Below are 17,923 nucleotides of genomic sequence, written 5' to 3'. Positions count from 1 at the left end.
AAAGAAAACAAACTTAATTTAACGTTAAACTGAATGCAAAAGAAAGTGTCAACCCGTAACGTATGAACCCCAATGCTCCGGGAAAAGCATTGAGGCTATTTAAAAACTATTACATTTCAACAAGCATCACAGGTAAATTCTCTGTCTTCCAATTCTTGAGCTGTGTTTCCGGGGTGCAAGGCCACACAAATGCGGAGCCTTCATCTTCATTCCCGATTGTTGCTATTAGGCTGATGTTAATCCACCCGGCGCTTCGAAAACTCTCCCTGATATCACAAATGCGGATCTTCCCTATTAGTGGATCTCTTCCTTCTATGCGAGCTAGGCTTCGTTCTTTCTTTTCCTTCCTTACTCTCCTTTTGTCATCTTTAGTGGGCCTTTACCCAGGCCATATCTATTCTTATTCTCCACAAGTTTTAGTAGGAGGGTCCGTCCTTGCCAAGACCTTTTCCGTGCTTAAAACCCTCTTTTAGCATGACCTTAGCTATCATAAGAGAGGCACAAGACATGTACGAATTTACTGGCATTGATTCTATATAGGTATTTCCAATGATCTCCAATGATTGAAACGCGGTCTCGAGAGCTTCCTCTGCTGCCTCGATATAGCGAGTAGACAAGGGCCCTCTTACAAGGAAGTCTTCTTCTCCTGAGACTATGATTAGCTGATTATCCATGACATACTTTAGTTTTTGATGTAATGTAGAGGGCACCACTCCCGCCGAATGGATCCAAGGGCGACCTAACAAGCAATTGTAGGCTGGGTGAATGTCCATGATCTGAAAGGTTATCTGGAAAACACAAGGACCAACTTGTACTGGAAAATCTATCTCTCCCATAACATCCCTCTTGCTCCCATCAAAAGCTCTTATGATCATAATACTTGGCTTCAAGTGAATCACATCATACGGTAATTTCTCCAGCGTTACCTTAGGCATTACATTCAAGGAGGAACCATTATCAATTAAAACGTGTGCTATGGCATGATCCAAGCATTTTACAGAGATATGAAGTGCTTTATTGTGCCTTCTTCCCTCAGCAGGTATTTCTTCATCTGTGAAGGTAAGGTAATCATTAGCAGTAATGTTGTTAACAATCCCCTCGAACCGGTCCAAGGAAATATTATGCTCTACATGAGTCCTATCGAGTCTTTCATTAACAACTTTCTATGCGAGGTTGAATGCATGAGTAGTTCCAAGAGGGTGATCCTTGCTGGCATGCGTTTTAGTTGATCCACCACATTATATTCACTTTGCTGTATAAATTTCAAGAATTCACATGCCTCTTCATCGAAAATTTCTTTAACATTCTTATATGATGGCCTGATCTTTTCTTCTGAAAGTTCCACATCTTCCTTTGTCAAAAGCGACGGTGGAGAGATTCGTCCACTTTTCGTCATCCTGCCAATGCCTGATATACTTTTAATGATTGACTTATCACATTCCTCCTCAATCACACGTGTGTCATATTTCCATGGGACAGTCTTATCACTTCTATAGGCAAAAGGGGAAGGTATCTGGATAACGATAGCGGACCTTCCTTGTCTCATGAGTGTAGGAGGGGTTCTAGTGAAACGAATCACTAATGGTTCTCGTAAAGTCATATTGGACTCTCCACCAGTCTGTGCAAATACTTCTCCTACTTTATCCTCATAGTATATTTGTATGCAACTTCTGTCAATTAGATCCTGAAGAATACTTCTAAATTGATTAATGACATGTTCAGTTCTTGGATGAATTCCACATGCCTCTCCGAGACCGTTTTTGCCCCTTAGCAAACCCAATTCTACCACCTTTTCAAAAATGATCTTTTTGTAGCTTCGAATTTCACTTACATTCCTTACTAGCTTGTGTCGTCCAACCTCGATGGCATTTGTTGAGGCGTTTCCATGCTCGGCAAGGGGGTTGACCTCAATACTAGGTTTGTCTTTCTGGAACTTCAACCATCCTACATCAATTAGCGATTGTACTTTGAACTTAAAACCCATGCACCTTTCAGTCGAATGGCCAATGCTTCCCCCATGAAAATTGCATCTTGCATTTGGATCATAATTATGAGGGTATGGAGGTTGTAAAGGTTTCATGGGACGAATATCTGCCATGCCTTTCTTTAAGAGATGAGGTAACAATTCTGTGTACGTCATAGGAATGGGAGTGAAATTCTTCTCTGGTTCCCTCCTAGGATGAGTATTCTAACCAACGTTTCGATCAGGACCCATGCCAACTCCTACTCTCCAAGCATTATTTGAAGCCTATGGTGGTGGATAATATCCTGGCGATTGAGATTTAATTTGGGGACCAGGCGTTGTGTTGTTCACACAGGGAGGGTAGCTTGGGCTTGGTGGATAGCTACGAGTGGGGGTATGACCTCCCCACATAGGCACTGATGATGTCGCATGCACCCCTCCTTCCTTCTTTTTTCCCGGATTACAAACAGATTTCTTCGGAGTGGTGGCTTGAGATGTAATTTTCCCACTTTTCAGTCTGATTTGGATCCTTTCGCCTATGATGATGATATCGGCGAAATTGGAAGACACATTGCCAATCATATGCTCATAAAAAGGTGGTTGTAGTGTGCTCAATAACATTGCAACCATTTCCTTATCATATAGAGGCGGCTCAACTTGTGCTGCCAACTCTCTCCATCGTTGCGCGTATTCTTTAAAAGACTCTTCCTCTTTCTTCGCCATGTGGTGTAATTGTAACCTGTCTGGTGCAACATTCATGTTGTATTTGTACTGCCTTACAAAGGCATCTGCCAAATCTGCCCAAGAACTAATATGCGTGGAATTCAAATGTGCATACCAAATCAATGCCGCTTCAGCCAAACTATCTTGAAAGAGATGGATAAGTAATTTGTCGTCATGAGCGTAAGCAGCCATTTTTCGACAATACATAGTTAAATGATTCTTAGGGCATGTGTTTCCCTTGTATTTCTCAAATTCTGGCACCTTAAACTTGTGTGGAATGGTCACTCCTGGAGCCAAACTCAACCTTGCCACGACCAAACCCGTAACTTTCAAACCCGTAACTTTCAAACCCTTCTATGGCTCTCAGTCTACCTTCTAGAACTTCGAGTTTATCCTTCGCTCCTTCTACGTTCGCATGCAAAGCAGCATCTTGTGCGACAATTGTGTGGGGAAGCTTGGACGTTTCATTCAGCTTTGCCTCAGTTGTGTGGATAGGCCCCTGGGTACTAATGAGAAGTACATTACTAGTTACGGGAAAAGCCAAAGAAGTATGCTCTGCCTCTGAATGATCTCCAATAGGCAGTGTGTAACCTGGTGGTAAACCATACATTGGAAATGTGAATTGTGTGCCCACAACGTCATGTACTGGAGTGTGAGCATTATCATCAGCCTTTGCAGACTAAGTCTCTCATGCGGTTTTCATGGCTTTCAACGCTTCTAAAATTTGACCGACTTGATCCTTTAGCTGACTAATATCGGCCTTTATAGTTTCACGTTCCTCTTCCCAATCTTCCATAGCTTTGGAGTTTGCTCGAGTCTTATAAGGATGTTGTGGAAGTTTCGCCGTTGTTTTTTTCTTAAACTTTATACTGTTTTTATTAACTTGGATTAGATGAAAACGAATTATGCGAAAATGCAGAAATGATGCATGCTAAAAATAAACGGAAATCACAGGTCCTTGATATCGTTACGAGAGAAATTAACACAGTCCAATACCATCGCAAACAAACCAAACTTTACATTTAAAGAAACTGAATAAATGTCAAAAGTTACTAAAATGAAAATATCAATTCCTAGCTCGAGCAATAAAGGTCTTCATCTCACCCACTAGCCATTTACAATAACTAATAAAACGAGTGACTTCTTCAGGTGTGTTGTAGAAATATGTCATCACTTCAGCGTCGGATACCATCTTGGGAACATCTTTGATAGCTTCATTAGCAAGAGCAGCTAGTTGAGCGAAATTTCCCCACCAATGCCTCACGACTTGTTCTTGATCCTTAATATGGTTCTCCATCTGTTTCATCATGGCTTGATTCCTTTCTTCTATTTTCATCCATTCCGCCTGTTTGGCAATGTAGTTCTCCATCTGCTTCACCAAAGCATGTTGCTTTTCTTCTGCTTTTTCACGTTCTTGGTCTAGCTCTTCCTCGAATGACATTGCCATCCTTTTCATTTATTGCTCTATTTCTTTAATTTGAATTTGGGCTTCCCTCAGTCTTCCTAGGGCCTCTTGTCGATCTCTTCTGGTCTCTTCATAAAGGTATTTCCAATGTTCTTCGGCTTCCAATGTTGTATTCCTTTCTCTTACCCTCATGGTTAGCTCAACATTAGGGGCTGCGAGATCCTACTTTATTCGGAGAGTATAACCTTTTTCGATGTTTTGTTTCGTGAGAGCCTCTTCATGTGCCTGCGTCATTTCTTTCCTTTCCAATGTTAAATCTACAACATCATTGCGAGCATTTTGTAGCTCTTCTATCAACTTAATATTCTGATCTTTCATTTCTTCTATTTCTATCTTCAATTGTTTTACCTTATCAGACTTTGGATTTAGAAACTGCCTTTCATCTACTAGCCGACCTGTGATTGACTTGAATGGCAATTTAATGTCTTTTACCCTTTGTGTAATCCAACTGTGATAACTGACTTCTTGATTTATCACTCCTGCCCTTTCATCTGCTTCAAACCGCACGACGTTTCCCCAAGCTCTTCTGACCTCTCTTAGTTTTTCAATAAAACATCCATCTTCATAATAAATGAAAAGTGGAGTGAGATAATCGGATGATGGTGCCCCTCTCATGGGATGCCCAAACTGTCTTTGAACCAAAGTAGGATTGTAATTGATACAATACCGAGCTCCAATGAGTGGAACGTTGGGGAAATCGCCACAATAATGGATGAAACACCTGCCCCTAAGCCAGGAAGGACGCCACTTTATCTTCCCTCCATTTAGTCCTACGAAGAAATGAGTCCATTCGTCCGCTTTTATGCTTTTATCAACCGTCCCCTTGAACACACGAGAAGCCAACCACAAATATAATGTCGGTAAACAACATAGAATCCTTTGTCCCTTCCTTTCATGGCAGAAACTCAATGTCTCATAAACATCAGCGAGGATTGCAGCGATAGGATTCTCTAATCTTGTCCTATTTGCCACAAAAATATCTATTGCACCATAATCCACAAAATCCTCAACCTTAGGAAATAACATGACGCCGTATAAGGTAAGGGCCAATACGTCCATGAAGGTCTCCCACTCTTCGTTGCTAGCCAAATGATGTAAGTAACGCAACTGAGATCGCGACGGGACGGCGACCCGAAAAACAAACGGGTTTGAGAAATAGATTTGTGGAGTCGCCACCATAATTTATTATGGAAAACCAAAAAATAAAGACATGGTCTGCGAAACTAGATTTTAAGTTCGGGAATCGGTTACGCGTAAGGAAGGTGTTAGTACCCTATCGCGGCTGCCCAAAGGCAGTACCTTTAATTAAATGTAAAAATTTGATGTGGTTTTTTTTTAAATGTTTAATTTTCCCTAAAAAAATAATATAAAGAAACTATTAAGAAACAAAAAAATATTTTTTGTTTTATGAACCCGACAAGGATTGACCTTGCTCCTACGTATATCCATTTATGATGGACAATCAAGGATCACGTAGTTCTTTATCTAGAAAAAGGTTTGTAAGTTTCTTTGAAAATTATTATGGATTGATTTAGATTTTTGAAAAGCGAACCCGACAGAGATTTGGTTTAACAAGATTGACATTTTTTTTGGTTTTAAAGATCTTGTATTTTTTTATTTAAGAATGATGGAAAAAGAAAGAAACCGGGCATAGGTCGACGCATACTTATAAAAAAAATTATGATTTTAAAAAAACAATATTGGTGTGTAGGAAAAATAATACCTTTAGTAAGAAATTCAGAGTACAATAAAAAAGAAAAAGAATGGTGTAGAGGTGACATACCTTTTTAGCTTTTAGTATTCCCCCAGTTCTCCCTTGGTAGTCTCTTTTGGCAGAGTTCCTCTAACCTGAGAACTTACTTTTCTCTATATTCTTCAGTACTCTTGCTATCTCTATTATTTCAAAATATTTCTCTCTCTTTTTTCGTTCCCCTTTTTCTATGACAGAGTGCGTAATAAAAAATAGGGAAAGAAATGGTCTTGGTTGCCAGAAAACAAATTAAATAATATTCAAAACATTGATTATCATTATTGTCAGAAAATCATATTTTCCTCTTTAAAAGCAACTGACGCAAAAAATTATATCAATATACTATTTTAATTATTGTTTATAATTATTAGCGTAATATTAATTCAAATTATTACCACATTAAACTAACATTTCAAAAAATATTGTGTTTGGTATTAAAGTTATTATTTTATCCCTTTTTACCCACCATTAATTATTATTCTCTTATTCTTTATTATTTTTAAGTATTTACTTACCCGGACAAAATTTTTGGTATCGGAGGGGGTATTTTTCGAAGAGTATAGCGCAGCGGAATTACAACTCAGAGAGCGGAAAGGGTGTTCGATCACAATTAAAATTAATTTGGTCCTTTTAGTAAAAATAATTTTTCTTTCAGAAAATTAATCAAACAGTTGATATATGTAAAATAATAAAGAGTGTAAGGAATAGAAAAGTTGACACACTGGATTTTTATCCTGGTTCGATTCAATAGAATCTACATCCAGTCGTTAATCACTATAAATAGTGATTAACAGTTCCACTAAAAATGGTTTAACAGATTACAATCAAATGAACAGGAATAAAACGAAAAGAACCACTCTACCAACTTGAAGAGAACCGCTCCGGCAATCGACCAACGATTCGCAAGCTTCTCCTTTCACAAGACCAGGCAGAGTACCTTGCTAACTTGAAGAGAGTCTGCTCCGACTATCGACACACGATACGCGAGCCTCTCCTTTCACACGACCAAGCAAGGGAACAATGAACAAAAAGCTCTCTAAGAACGTTCCTTTGACACACAGTGTTCTAAGCTTTCTCAGTTCAAAAAAAACGTTACCTTCTGATTTCTCCAAATCAAATTATATAGCCAAGTACACTGAATGCCAAAGTTCAGCTCCCAACTGCCATGAATAATCGATTATTGTAAGTGATAATCGATTATTCAAGTCCATTAGAGAGTTTTCAAAAAAGTGATAATCGATTATATGAAGTGATAATCAATTATTCAAGTATGACTTGTGATAATCGATTATTGCTTAACCATAATCGATTATACTAGTAAAAATTACAATGTTAACATTTTCCTACTACATTCAAAATCTACAAGTTTCTTTTTTAAATATTTTCCTACTACATCCAAAATCTATAAGTTGCAGCATCATCAAAACACATCTTCAGGTTTTACCAATACTCCTTATTGGTAACAATCTCCCCCTTTTTGATGATGATCAAAAACTCTCTTTTTAAAAGCAACTCAAGTTTACCTGCAACATATATAAACTAATGGACAACCACAGAGTTAGTAGTACCTGTACAATTTAAAAACTATTTTTTTTCTTTAATCCTCCCCTTATATTTCTTCTCCCCCTTTTTGATCATAAGAAAAAAGAATAATGTAATAACCTCCCCCTTAATATGAGCTCCCCCTCAAAAATGGAATATATGCACAAAATAAAAGCTCATTATATTAAGAATAGAAAGGAATTACATGAAATTCATAAAGATTAAGAAACTAAATACCATAAAAATAACATAACAATCAAACTTAGAGGCCTAAAACCTAGAATTCAGGACTAGGAGAACGTTCAGGAGGTGAGATATTAAGATGACCCTCGATGTTAGATAGGCGAACATCAAGATCAAGAAATTGATCAACCATGTACTCATCAACAGATCGTTGTCACTCGTAAATCTCCTTAAAGTGAGTCTTTTGTGCAAGACTCATATCCTCCAACTGTTTAGATAACCTTGCAAAATGTTCTTCCATAGAAGTTGAGGAAGAGGAGGGTATGTTGGATGGTCCAGCATCAGACGGAGCAGCAGCACTTACTGAGTCAGCCATATGAATGTCCATGTCATCATCTTCATCTACATCAGGATGGTCATCATCTTTGTGAATAAGGATTCTACCTCTAGTAATGAATCCCAATTGACGAAAGGTAGTATCTCCAATTTCTGATCCCACAGCTTCAATAGTTTGAACTAGTTCTCCTTCAACAGGTACACCTTTGAATTCTAAAATCCTAGAAATAAGAAAAGCATAGGGAAATTGATATGAATGGGATTTCTTGGCTTTTACCATTGTGTCAGCAATGAGAGCAGGCCAGTCGATGTGTATGTGATTTAGAATCCCATACAACAGAAGTAAATCCTGCTCAGAGCATTGAGCATGGTTGGTTGCTCTAGGACATAAAATGCAGACAATCAAGTAGTGGATCATCCTTTCTTCAACTTTAAAACCTCCAACCAGTAATTGCCTTCTATTTGCTTGCCGTTCAGGATGACGCAGGAAGGATTGAAAAGTCATCATCCTGTTGAAATCTTCAAGTCCTAAATGGACTTTGACAGAATCATCCCAGATGGGAAGTTGAGCAACATTGGTCCATACGTTATCATCTAAAATGATGTGTACTCCCTTGACCTTAGTAGATATTATCCCATCTCAATAGCGCAAGTTGAAGTAGAAGACTCTTATAAGATCAGGATAAATGCATCCTTTTTGTTCTAACAGATGCGTTAACCCCTGCTCAGCAAAAGTGTTTGGAAATTGAAAGTCATAGAAGCGGAAAAAGTCAAGACGAATAAACTTTACCGCCATGATCTTCCTTTCTTGCCAGGAATTAACAAAGTCTGCATGTTTCCCTTGATCTGAAATCCATCCATCTATGTTTGGAAGGAGTGGTTGAGAAGAAGAGGAGGCTCCAGCTGTTCTGCGACGGTGCCTTCTTGAGTCAGCCATGGAGGAAGAATGGGAAAATGAGATTTTGAGAAGGTAAAGAGAAATGAAGAAGATTTGAGCTCTAGATTTGATTTCAGCAGTATTTGGGTGCAAAGGAGTGTCTAATAATCGATTATGGGGGGCTATTTATAAGAAAAATGGAAAAACTAGCCGTTTATGGCCGTTTATAGCCGTTATGGGATGCTCCAACGACTCTATTTTTGAAACTGTCAGCGCGATAATCGATTATGGCTCGTGATAATCGATTATCAGTTCAATAATTACTGCCCATAATTGCATGATAATCGATTATGCATAATGATAATCGATTATCTGCTCAAGATTTTCCAGAATTGAATTTTATGCATGAATAATCGATTATAACTTGATAATCGATTATGAAGCGTTAAGTTTACGAAAAATGCAAAAATTTGCATAGATTTTGATTCTAAGATATGTCTAACACTCCTAACTCTCTTCTAAGCTCAAAAAATCTATCTTTAGGTAGAGCCTTGGTAAAGATATCAGCTAATTGATGTAAGGTATCAACATATTCAATTTGACAATCCCCCTTTTGAATATGATCTCTTAAGAAATAGTGCCTAATTTCTATATGCTTAGTTCTTGAATGCATTATGGGGTTCTTGGTCAAATTTATCACACTAGTATTGTCACATTTTAGAGGAATTTTGTCAAGGAAGATATCAAAGTCTTCCAATTGTTGTTTCATCCACAAAATTTGGGCACAATAGTTTCCAACTGCAATATATTCAGCTTCGGTGGTAGACAAAGCTACACATGCTTGTTTCTTTGAGTGCCATGACACTAAAGAACATCCCAAGAAATGACATGTTCCACTAGTACTTTTTCTATCAATTTTACAGCCACCATAATCTGCATCAAAGTATCCTATTAAACTAGGTGAGGCATCAGAAGGATACCAAAGTCCAAATGAAGTAGTTCCCTTAAGATATTTTAGAATTCTCTTAACTGCAGTCAAATGAGATTCTTTAGGATTGGCTTGGTATCTAGCACATACACAAACACTCTGCATAATATCTGGTCTACTAGCAGTTAAGTATAGCAAGGATCCTATCATGCCTCTAAACATGGTTTCATTCACTCCTTTTCCAATTTCATCCTTATCTAAATAACATGAAGTACCCATGGGTGTACTAGCTTCCTTGCAGCTATCCATACCAAATTTCCTAAGAATTTCTCTATAGTATTTAGTTTGGGAGATGAATGTTCCACCATTCATTTGTTTTATCTGTAGTCCTAAGAAAAAGTTTAACTCACCCATCATGGACATCTCAAATTCAGCTTGCATTATTTTTGCAAACTCTTCACACAAAGAATCATCAGTTGACCCAAAAATGATATCATTTACATAAACTTGCACGATTAAAATGTGTTTTCCTACTTTCTTAATGAATAAGGTTGAATCAACCTTTCCTCTAGAAAATTCATTTTCAATTAAAAAGGTACTAAGTCTTTCATACCAAGACCTAGGTGCTTGTTTAAGACCATAAAGGGCCTTTTTCAACTTGTAAACATGATCAGGAAATTTAAAATCTTCAAAGCCAGGAGGTTGACTAACATACACTTCTTCTTTTATAAAACCATTTAAGAAAGCACTTTTTACATCCATTTGATATAGTTTAAATTTCATCAAAGATGCATATGCAAGTAATAATCTAATTGCTTCTAACCTGGCTACCGGTGCATACGTTTCATCATAATCTATACCTTCCTCTTGATAGTATCCCTTAGCAACTAGCCTTGCTTTATTCTTTGTGATGTTTTCATCCTCATCAAGCTTGTTCCTGAATACCCATTTTGTTCCTATGACTTGGAATTCTTCTTGTTTTGGAATAAGTTCCCAAACTTCATTCCTTTCAAATTGATTTAGCTCTTCTTGCATAGCAATGCACCACTTGTCATCTTGAAGAGCTTCCTTTATATTTTTAGGTTCTACCTGAGACACAAAAGCAACAGTTAGACAAAAATTATTTAAATTATGTCTAGTAGTTACCCCTTTTGATATATCTCCTATGATGTTGTCCAAAGATAGTCCTCTTGGTTGTTGATAGCTTTTGGAATCAACGACTTGGGGTGTTTCTTGAAGCTCCGGAGGATAATTTTCATTTAGATACATCTCCTCAAGGGCTTCTCTTAAGTAATCCTCATCACGTGCAATGGGTCTATTTGACTCAAGAGGATTTACCTCAAGGTCTACAATCTCATCAAAGACAACATGCATTGATTCTTCAATTATCAGTGTTCTTCTATTGAACACTCTATAAGCTTTGCTAGTCAAAGAATATCCTAGAAAAATTGCTTCATCAGATTTTGCATCAAATTTTCCAAGATTATCTTTTCCATTATTTAAGACAAAGCATTTGCATCCAAAAATTTTCAAATGAGATATATTTGGTTTTCTACCATTCAACAGTTCATATGGAGTTAATTTTAGAATTGGCCTAATAAGCATCCTATTTAACACATAACAAGCAGTACTTACTGCATCAACCCAAAAGTATTTTGGCACATTAGATTCATTCATAAGCGTTCTAGCTAATTCTTCTAATGATTTATTTTTCCTTTCAACAACACCATTCTGTTGGGGAGTTCTAGGTGCAGAAAAATTATGTGCAATGCCAAATTCTTCACAAAATTTTTCAAACGATTCATTTTCAAATTCACCACCATGATCACTTCTCAAAGTTTTGATTTTCAAATCTTTTTCATTTTGAATACGTTTAGCAAAAGTTTTAAATGCTTTGAAAGCTTCACTTTTCAGAGTTAAAAAGAAAGTCCAAGTAAATCTAGAGTAATCATCAACAATTACAAGAGCATAGTAGTTTCCACCAAAACTTTTAATTCTAGATGGACCAAACAAGTCCATATGCAAAAGTTCTATAGGTTTTGATGTTGAAATCATGCTTTTAGATGAAAATGAAGATTTGGTTTGTTTACCCTTTTGACATGCAGAACAAAGTTTATCTTTCTCAAATTTTAGTTTAGGCAAACCAATCACAAGATCCTTAGAGATTAATTTATTTAAGTGTTGCATGTGAATATGTGCAGCTCTTTTGTGCCATAGCCATGGATTTTCTTCTTTAGCAACTAAGCATGTTATACTATGACTAGATGCACTCTCAATATCAATCAAGTATATGTTATTATGCCTAACACCTTGCAAAGCAATTTCAGCAGAATTTTTAAAATAAACAGTACATTTGTCACTCTCAAAAGTTACCTTGAAACCTTTGTCGCATAGTTGGCTTATGCTTAGAAGATTATGTTTGAGGCCTTCAACGTATAAGACGTCTTTTATTGTCAAAGTGTTTCCTCCTTCAATGTTTCCAGTACCCATTATTCTGCCTTTGTTGTTATCCCCATACATTACAAATCCTTGCTTCTTCTTCTCAAAAGAGATGAATCTTTTCTTGTCACCAGTCATGTGTCTTGAGCAACCACTGTCAAGATACCACAGTGACTTCTTGGACTTAGATTGATCCTACAAAACAAGTTAGCAAGAATTTTAGGTCCCCAATCTCAATATGGGTCCTTGGGGTTAGTTTTTGCAAGTTTACATCATCTCATAGCTTTAACCCAAGCATATTTGCCACTTGGAACACCAACATGTTTGATATTGCATTTGTTTGATGTGTGACCATGCTTCATACAGTAAAAGCAACATACATCACTAATTTTATTTTTAATAAAAGTTCCTTTAACAACCCAAATTTTTCGAGTTCTTCTTTCCTTGGATTTAAAATTTTGATGCATGTTTCCATTGCTCTTATTAAGGTTTGTTTTAGCATGTGAATTAGCTTTAGTTGCCTTAGCAAGTAAGTTTTCAAGTATATCAATATCAAACATATAACTTTTGCATGACAAGCATTCAACAGGTTCAACAGTAGCATTTGCATCTGATAATTTAATTTCTAAGGTATTAACTCTATTTCTTAGAACAACTTCATCATCAAGCAGTTTATCATATTTTAACTTCAATTCATTATGTTCCTTTTTTAAATTTTTATGAGCAGCATTAAGTTTCTCAGATTCATTCATCAATTCAAAGAAAGCTTTTTGTAAATCTAATTCACTAGATTCAAAGCTGGAATCGCTTACTTGACTTCCAGTTTCTTCAGAATCTGCCATAAGGCATAGATTGGCTTCTTCTTCTGTGTCACTTGAACTCGTTGAGCTAGAGGCATTATCCTCCCAAGCTATGTATGCTTTCTTTTTCCTTTGAAATTTTCTTTCCTTCTTGTCTTCACTTTTCTTGCTTTTTGGACACTCAGATTTTACGTGCCCTCTTTCTCCACAACCGAAGCACTTTACGTTTGATGGAGATTCTTGACTTTCTTTCCTATCTTTGTGAAACTTGTCCTTTCCCTTTGCTTTCATGAACTTTGCAAATTTCTTTATCATCAAGCTCATGTTTTCTTCATCATTAGAATCATCTTCTTCGATCCTCTTTGAGCTTTTTCCTTTAGATATTTCAGACTTGAAAGCTAGAGTTTTCCTTTTGCCTTGATCCTCTTCAGCAGTCAATCTCCTCAGCTCAAGTTCATGCTCACGGAGCTTTCCAAACAAGATTGGCATTGACATCTGAGTAAGATTTTGAGACTCCGAGATGGTAGTCACCTTTGGTTGCCAAGACCTGTCCAGAGATTTCAGAATTTTCACATTAAGTTCATCAGTATCAAAAGTCTTACCCAAACCTGTTAAATGATTCACAATATGAGTGAATCGTTTTTTAACGTCAGAGATCGTTTCTCCAGGTTCCATTCTGAACATCTCGTATTCCTGAATGAGAGTGTTCTTCCTAGTGCGCTTCACGTCCTCTGTTCCTTCATGAGTGACTCTGAGGACTTCCCACATTTCCTGTGCTGTCTTACACACTGAAATTCTATAAAATTCATCAAGTACAACAGCAGATGAAATTATATTGCGAGCTTTAATATCAAACTGAGCTCGTCTATTTTCTTCAGCAGTCCAATTAAAATAAGGTTTTTCAGTCTCTACACCATCAACAATATTCATAGGAATATAAGGGCCATTTTGTACAGCTTTCCAGATACCTCTATCAACAGACCCCATAAAAATCTCCATTCTCACTTTCCAAAAAGCATAGTTATCACCAGTAAACAATGGAGGTCTGTTAATGGAAGCACCCTCAGCATATACATGGTTTTGATTGTGACCGGCCATTTTCGCAAATAATAAAGAGTGTAAGGAATAATAAAGAGTTGTAAGGAATAGAAAAGTTGACACACTGGATTTTTATCCTGGTTCGATTCAATAGAATCTACGTCCAGTCGTTAATCACTATAAATAGTGATTAACAGTTCCACTAAAAATGGTTTAACAGATTACAATCAAATGAACAGGAATAAAACGAAAAGAACCACTCTACCAACTTGAAGAGAACCGCTCCGGCAATCGACCAACGATTCGCAAGCTTCTCCTTTCACAAGACCAGGCAGAGTACCTTGCTAACTTGAAGAGAGTCTGCTCCGACTATCAACACACGATACGCGAGCCTCTCCTTTCACACGAACAAGCAAGGGAACAATGAACAAAAAGCTCTCTAAGAACGTTCCTCTGACACACCGTGTTCTAAGCTTTCTCAGTTCAAAAAAAACGTTACCTTCTGATTTCTCCAAATCAAATTATATAGCCAAGTACACTGAATGCCAAAGGTCAGCTCCCAACTGCCATGAATAATCGATTATTGTAAGTGATAATCGATTATTCAAGTCCATTAGAGAGTTTTCAAAAAAGTGATAATCGATTATATGAAGTGATAATCAATTATTCAAGTATGACTTATGATAATCGATTATTGCTTAACCATAATCGATTATACTAGTAAAAATTACAATGTTAACATTTTCCTACTACATTCAAAATCTACAAGTTTCTTTTTTAAATATTTTCCTACTACATCCAAAATCTATAAGTTGCAGCATCATCAAAACACATCTTCAGGTTTTACCAATACTCCTTATTGGTAACAAAAATTGGGTGTTGACAATAGTCGCTTACCTAAACAAAATAATTTGAATCCTCTCAAATTGTAAAATAATTATTCACTCTATCATGTAGGTAGTAAAAAGGAAGATTTCATCACACGCTACCCTTTCAGGAAAATATTGGCTTGTTTTCCATGAATGGGAACATGGCCTCTCACCATATTATTAGAGTTTTGTAGAAATTATATATATATATATATATATATATATATATATATATATATATATATATATATATAATATATATATATATATATATATGGGGTTTGCTAACGCGCATACGCCTGTTTTTTAGTTGGTACATTTTAGCAATGTGTACCGGGTTTTAGTAGATAAAAATACCCTTGTATATCATGGATTCTAACTTTTAAGGTTAAAGGTATTTTAATAATTTTCATTCTCAACTAAAAAAAGAATCCCCAAACCCATACTCACCTCCATCATTCCTCTCAACACTTTTTCTTTCCTCCCTCTCACTCCAACCTTTTCTCTGTCATCCCTACTGTAGCCTCAATTGAAAAAATCATAAACACTTGTCGTTAAACAATTTGCATTTGTAAAGAGTTGAGTCATTGACATATTCACCTTCAGGCAAAGGTTCATTCAAGATCTCTTCAATTTCACCATCTTCACTAACCTCTCTAATTTCATCATCTGCATATGTTGAATCATCATCTCTAAAAAAAACCCTCCAGGCCAATTACCAATTCCTTCGGATGTCATTATGCTTGTGAAAATTAGATAAAATTATATACGACAAAAATTATAAAATAAAAACTCATTATAAAATCATTTTTTTGTAAGAAATTGTTTAACAACGAGCGTTTCTGATTTTTTCCAGGCCAATTACCAATTCCTTTGATGACACTATGCTTGTGAAAATTAGATAAAATTAGATAAGACAAAAATTATAAAATGAAACTCATTATAAAATCTTTTTTTGTAAGAAATTGTTTAACAACGAGTATTTTTTATTTTTTCTAGGTCAATAACCAATTCCTTTATGCTTGTGAAAATTGGATAAAGTTAGATAAGACAAAAATTATAAAATGAAAACTCATTATAAAATCATTTTTTGTAAGACAGCCAATGTTTCTGATTTTTTTCAGTTGGGTTATCATAGGATGACAGAAAAAATGTTGGAGTGAGAAAGATGAAAGAGAAAAGGTTGAGAGGAATGAGGGAGGTGAGTAAGGGTTTGGGGGGTTTCTTTTTTTTTTTTAGTTTTGAGAATGAAAATTATTAAAATACCATTAACCTTAAAACTTAGAATCCATGATATATAAGGGTATTTTTGTCTACTAAAACCCGATACACATTGCTAAAATGTACCAACTGAAAAACAAGCGTACGCGCGTTAGAATTTAGAATTTAGAATTTAGAGAGGCTGAGAAATTGAGAGGTATTCTCATTAATGAATGAATTACAAAACGTATATATATGTTATACAAGTATAGGTGTTAATTGTCATTTTGACACTTATTACATTTGGATTAATTCAACACTCCCCCTTAATCCAAATTTTCTATGGATTTAACACTTAGTAACTGTCAACTTTTCAAATCTATTTTGTCTCAAAGTTTTAGTAAAGACATCAGCAACTTGATCTTCTGTGGAGCAATGTATGAACTCCAATCTCCCTTTGTTGACTTGATCTCTTAAGAAGTGAAATTTAGTTTCAATGTGCTTACTCCTTCCATGGAATACTGGATTCTTGGACAAACTAATAGCAGATTTATTGTTTATTAGAAGTTGCACTAATTTTCTACACTCAAGCTTCAACTCATCAAAGAGTGTTTCCAACCACACACATTGACATGTTGTTTCTGCAGAGGCAATGTATTCAGCTTCACAAGAAGAGAGGGCAACCACATTTTTCTTCTTAGAACACCAAGAAATTGGTGCTCCCATGTACTTGAACAAATAGTCGTATGTACTCCTCCTATCCACCTTATCACCACACCAGTCAGAATCACACCATGCCTCCAACACTCCATCTATGCTATCAGATTTCTTAGGGAAGAAAAGATCGAAGCCTGTTGTCCCTTTCAAGTAGCGTAGAATATGTTTGGCTGCAACTAGGTGTGATTGTCTTTGATCACTCATAAACCTGCTCATCTGCCCAACTCCATAGCTAATGTCAGGTCTACTATTGTAAATATACCTGAGTGATCCTACAATCTGTTTGTATAAGGTTGCATCTATCTTCTTCTCATTTGTCTGGTTGGTCAGCTTCAGGTTTGCCATGATTGGAATTGAGGCGTTGTTGCGACTCTCCATGTTGAATCTCTTTAGAACCTCATTGTTATATCTTCTTTGATGAAGAAACATACCATCCGTTGTTTGCCGGAACTCCAACCCTAGAAAATAGCTCAAATTGCCAAAATCTGTCATCTCAAATTCTTTTTTCATTCTTCTTTTAAACTCTTCAATTTCATCTGCTGAGTTTCCAGTCACGAGTAGATCATCTACATACAAACAAATCAATAAAATGCCTTGTTGTCCAACAACTTTCACATAGACTCGAAATTCCACAACACATTTCTGGAATCCAAGCTTGATAAGCAATGCATTGATGTGGTTATTCTAGGCCCGAGGTGCTTGCCTAAGCCTGTATAAGGCTTTGTTCAATCTGTATACTTTCTGCTATTCTCCTTCCTTCTCAAATCCTGGGGGTTGTCTCACATAAACCTCCTCTTCTAATGGCCCATTCAAGAATGTTGATTTCACATCCATTTGGCCAATTTTCCAGTTCTTAAAACTAGTCACTACAACCACCAACCTCACTATTTCAAGTCTTGCTACTGGTGCAAATACATCTGTGAAATCAATTCCAGGTTTTTGAAGAAAACTCTTTGCAACCAATCTGGCTTTAAGCTTTGCCACTTCTCTATTCGGTTTGTATTTGATTTTAAACACCCACTTAACGTCAAAGGGATGTTTGTGTTGAGGCAATTCTACCAGCTCCCATGTTCTGTTCTTCTCAATAGCCTTA

The 17,923-nt window shown here is 36.4% G+C and overlaps 2 protein-coding genes across 2 annotated transcripts; both read right to left on the bottom strand.

Moving 5' to 3' along the window:
• Positions 1 to 416: 416 nt before the first annotated feature.
• LOC108339110 (uncharacterized) lies at positions 417 to 2,098 on the bottom strand. Its single transcript, XM_052878092.1, has 2 exons — positions 1,280 to 2,098; positions 417 to 1,163 (listed from the first exon to the last, which is right to left on the bottom strand). The coding sequence occupies exons 1-2, from the start codon at positions 2,096 to 2,098 to the stop codon at positions 417 to 419; spliced, it is 1,566 nt and encodes a 521-aa protein (XP_052734052.1).
• Positions 2,099 to 4,313: 2,215 nt separating this feature from the next.
• On the bottom strand, positions 4,314 to 5,330 carry LOC108339111 (uncharacterized). Its single transcript, XM_017576259.1, has one exon. The coding sequence runs from the start codon at positions 5,328 to 5,330 to the stop codon at positions 4,314 to 4,316; it is 1,017 nt and encodes a 338-aa protein (XP_017431748.1).
• Positions 5,331 to 17,923: the final 12,593 nt, after the last annotated feature.

Source organism: Vigna angularis, chromosome 5 (genome assembly GCF_016808095.1).
Source record: "Vigna angularis cultivar LongXiaoDou No.4 chromosome 5, ASM1680809v1, whole genome shotgun sequence".
NCBI classification, from domain to species: domain Eukaryota; kingdom Viridiplantae; phylum Streptophyta; class Magnoliopsida; order Fabales; family Fabaceae; genus Vigna; species Vigna angularis.
The sequence above is the reverse complement of the archived record's forward strand: the minus strand, read 5'-3'. Positions and strand labels throughout refer to the sequence as shown.

Excerpts from the sequence above, each read along its gene's own strand:
- LOC108339110 (XM_052878092.1), bottom strand. The coding sequence starts at position 2,098 with ATGGCAGATATTCGTCCCATGAAACCTTTACAACCTCCATACCCTCAT. Across the intron at positions 1,164-1,279 it reads AAGAAATTTTCGATGAAGAG|AAAGTTGTTAATGAAAGACT; the intron begins GCATGTGAATTC and ends AACCTCGCATAG.
- LOC108339111 (XM_017576259.1), bottom strand. The coding sequence starts at position 5,330 with ATGGTGGCGACTCCACAAATCTATTTCTCAAACCCGTTTGTTTTTCGG.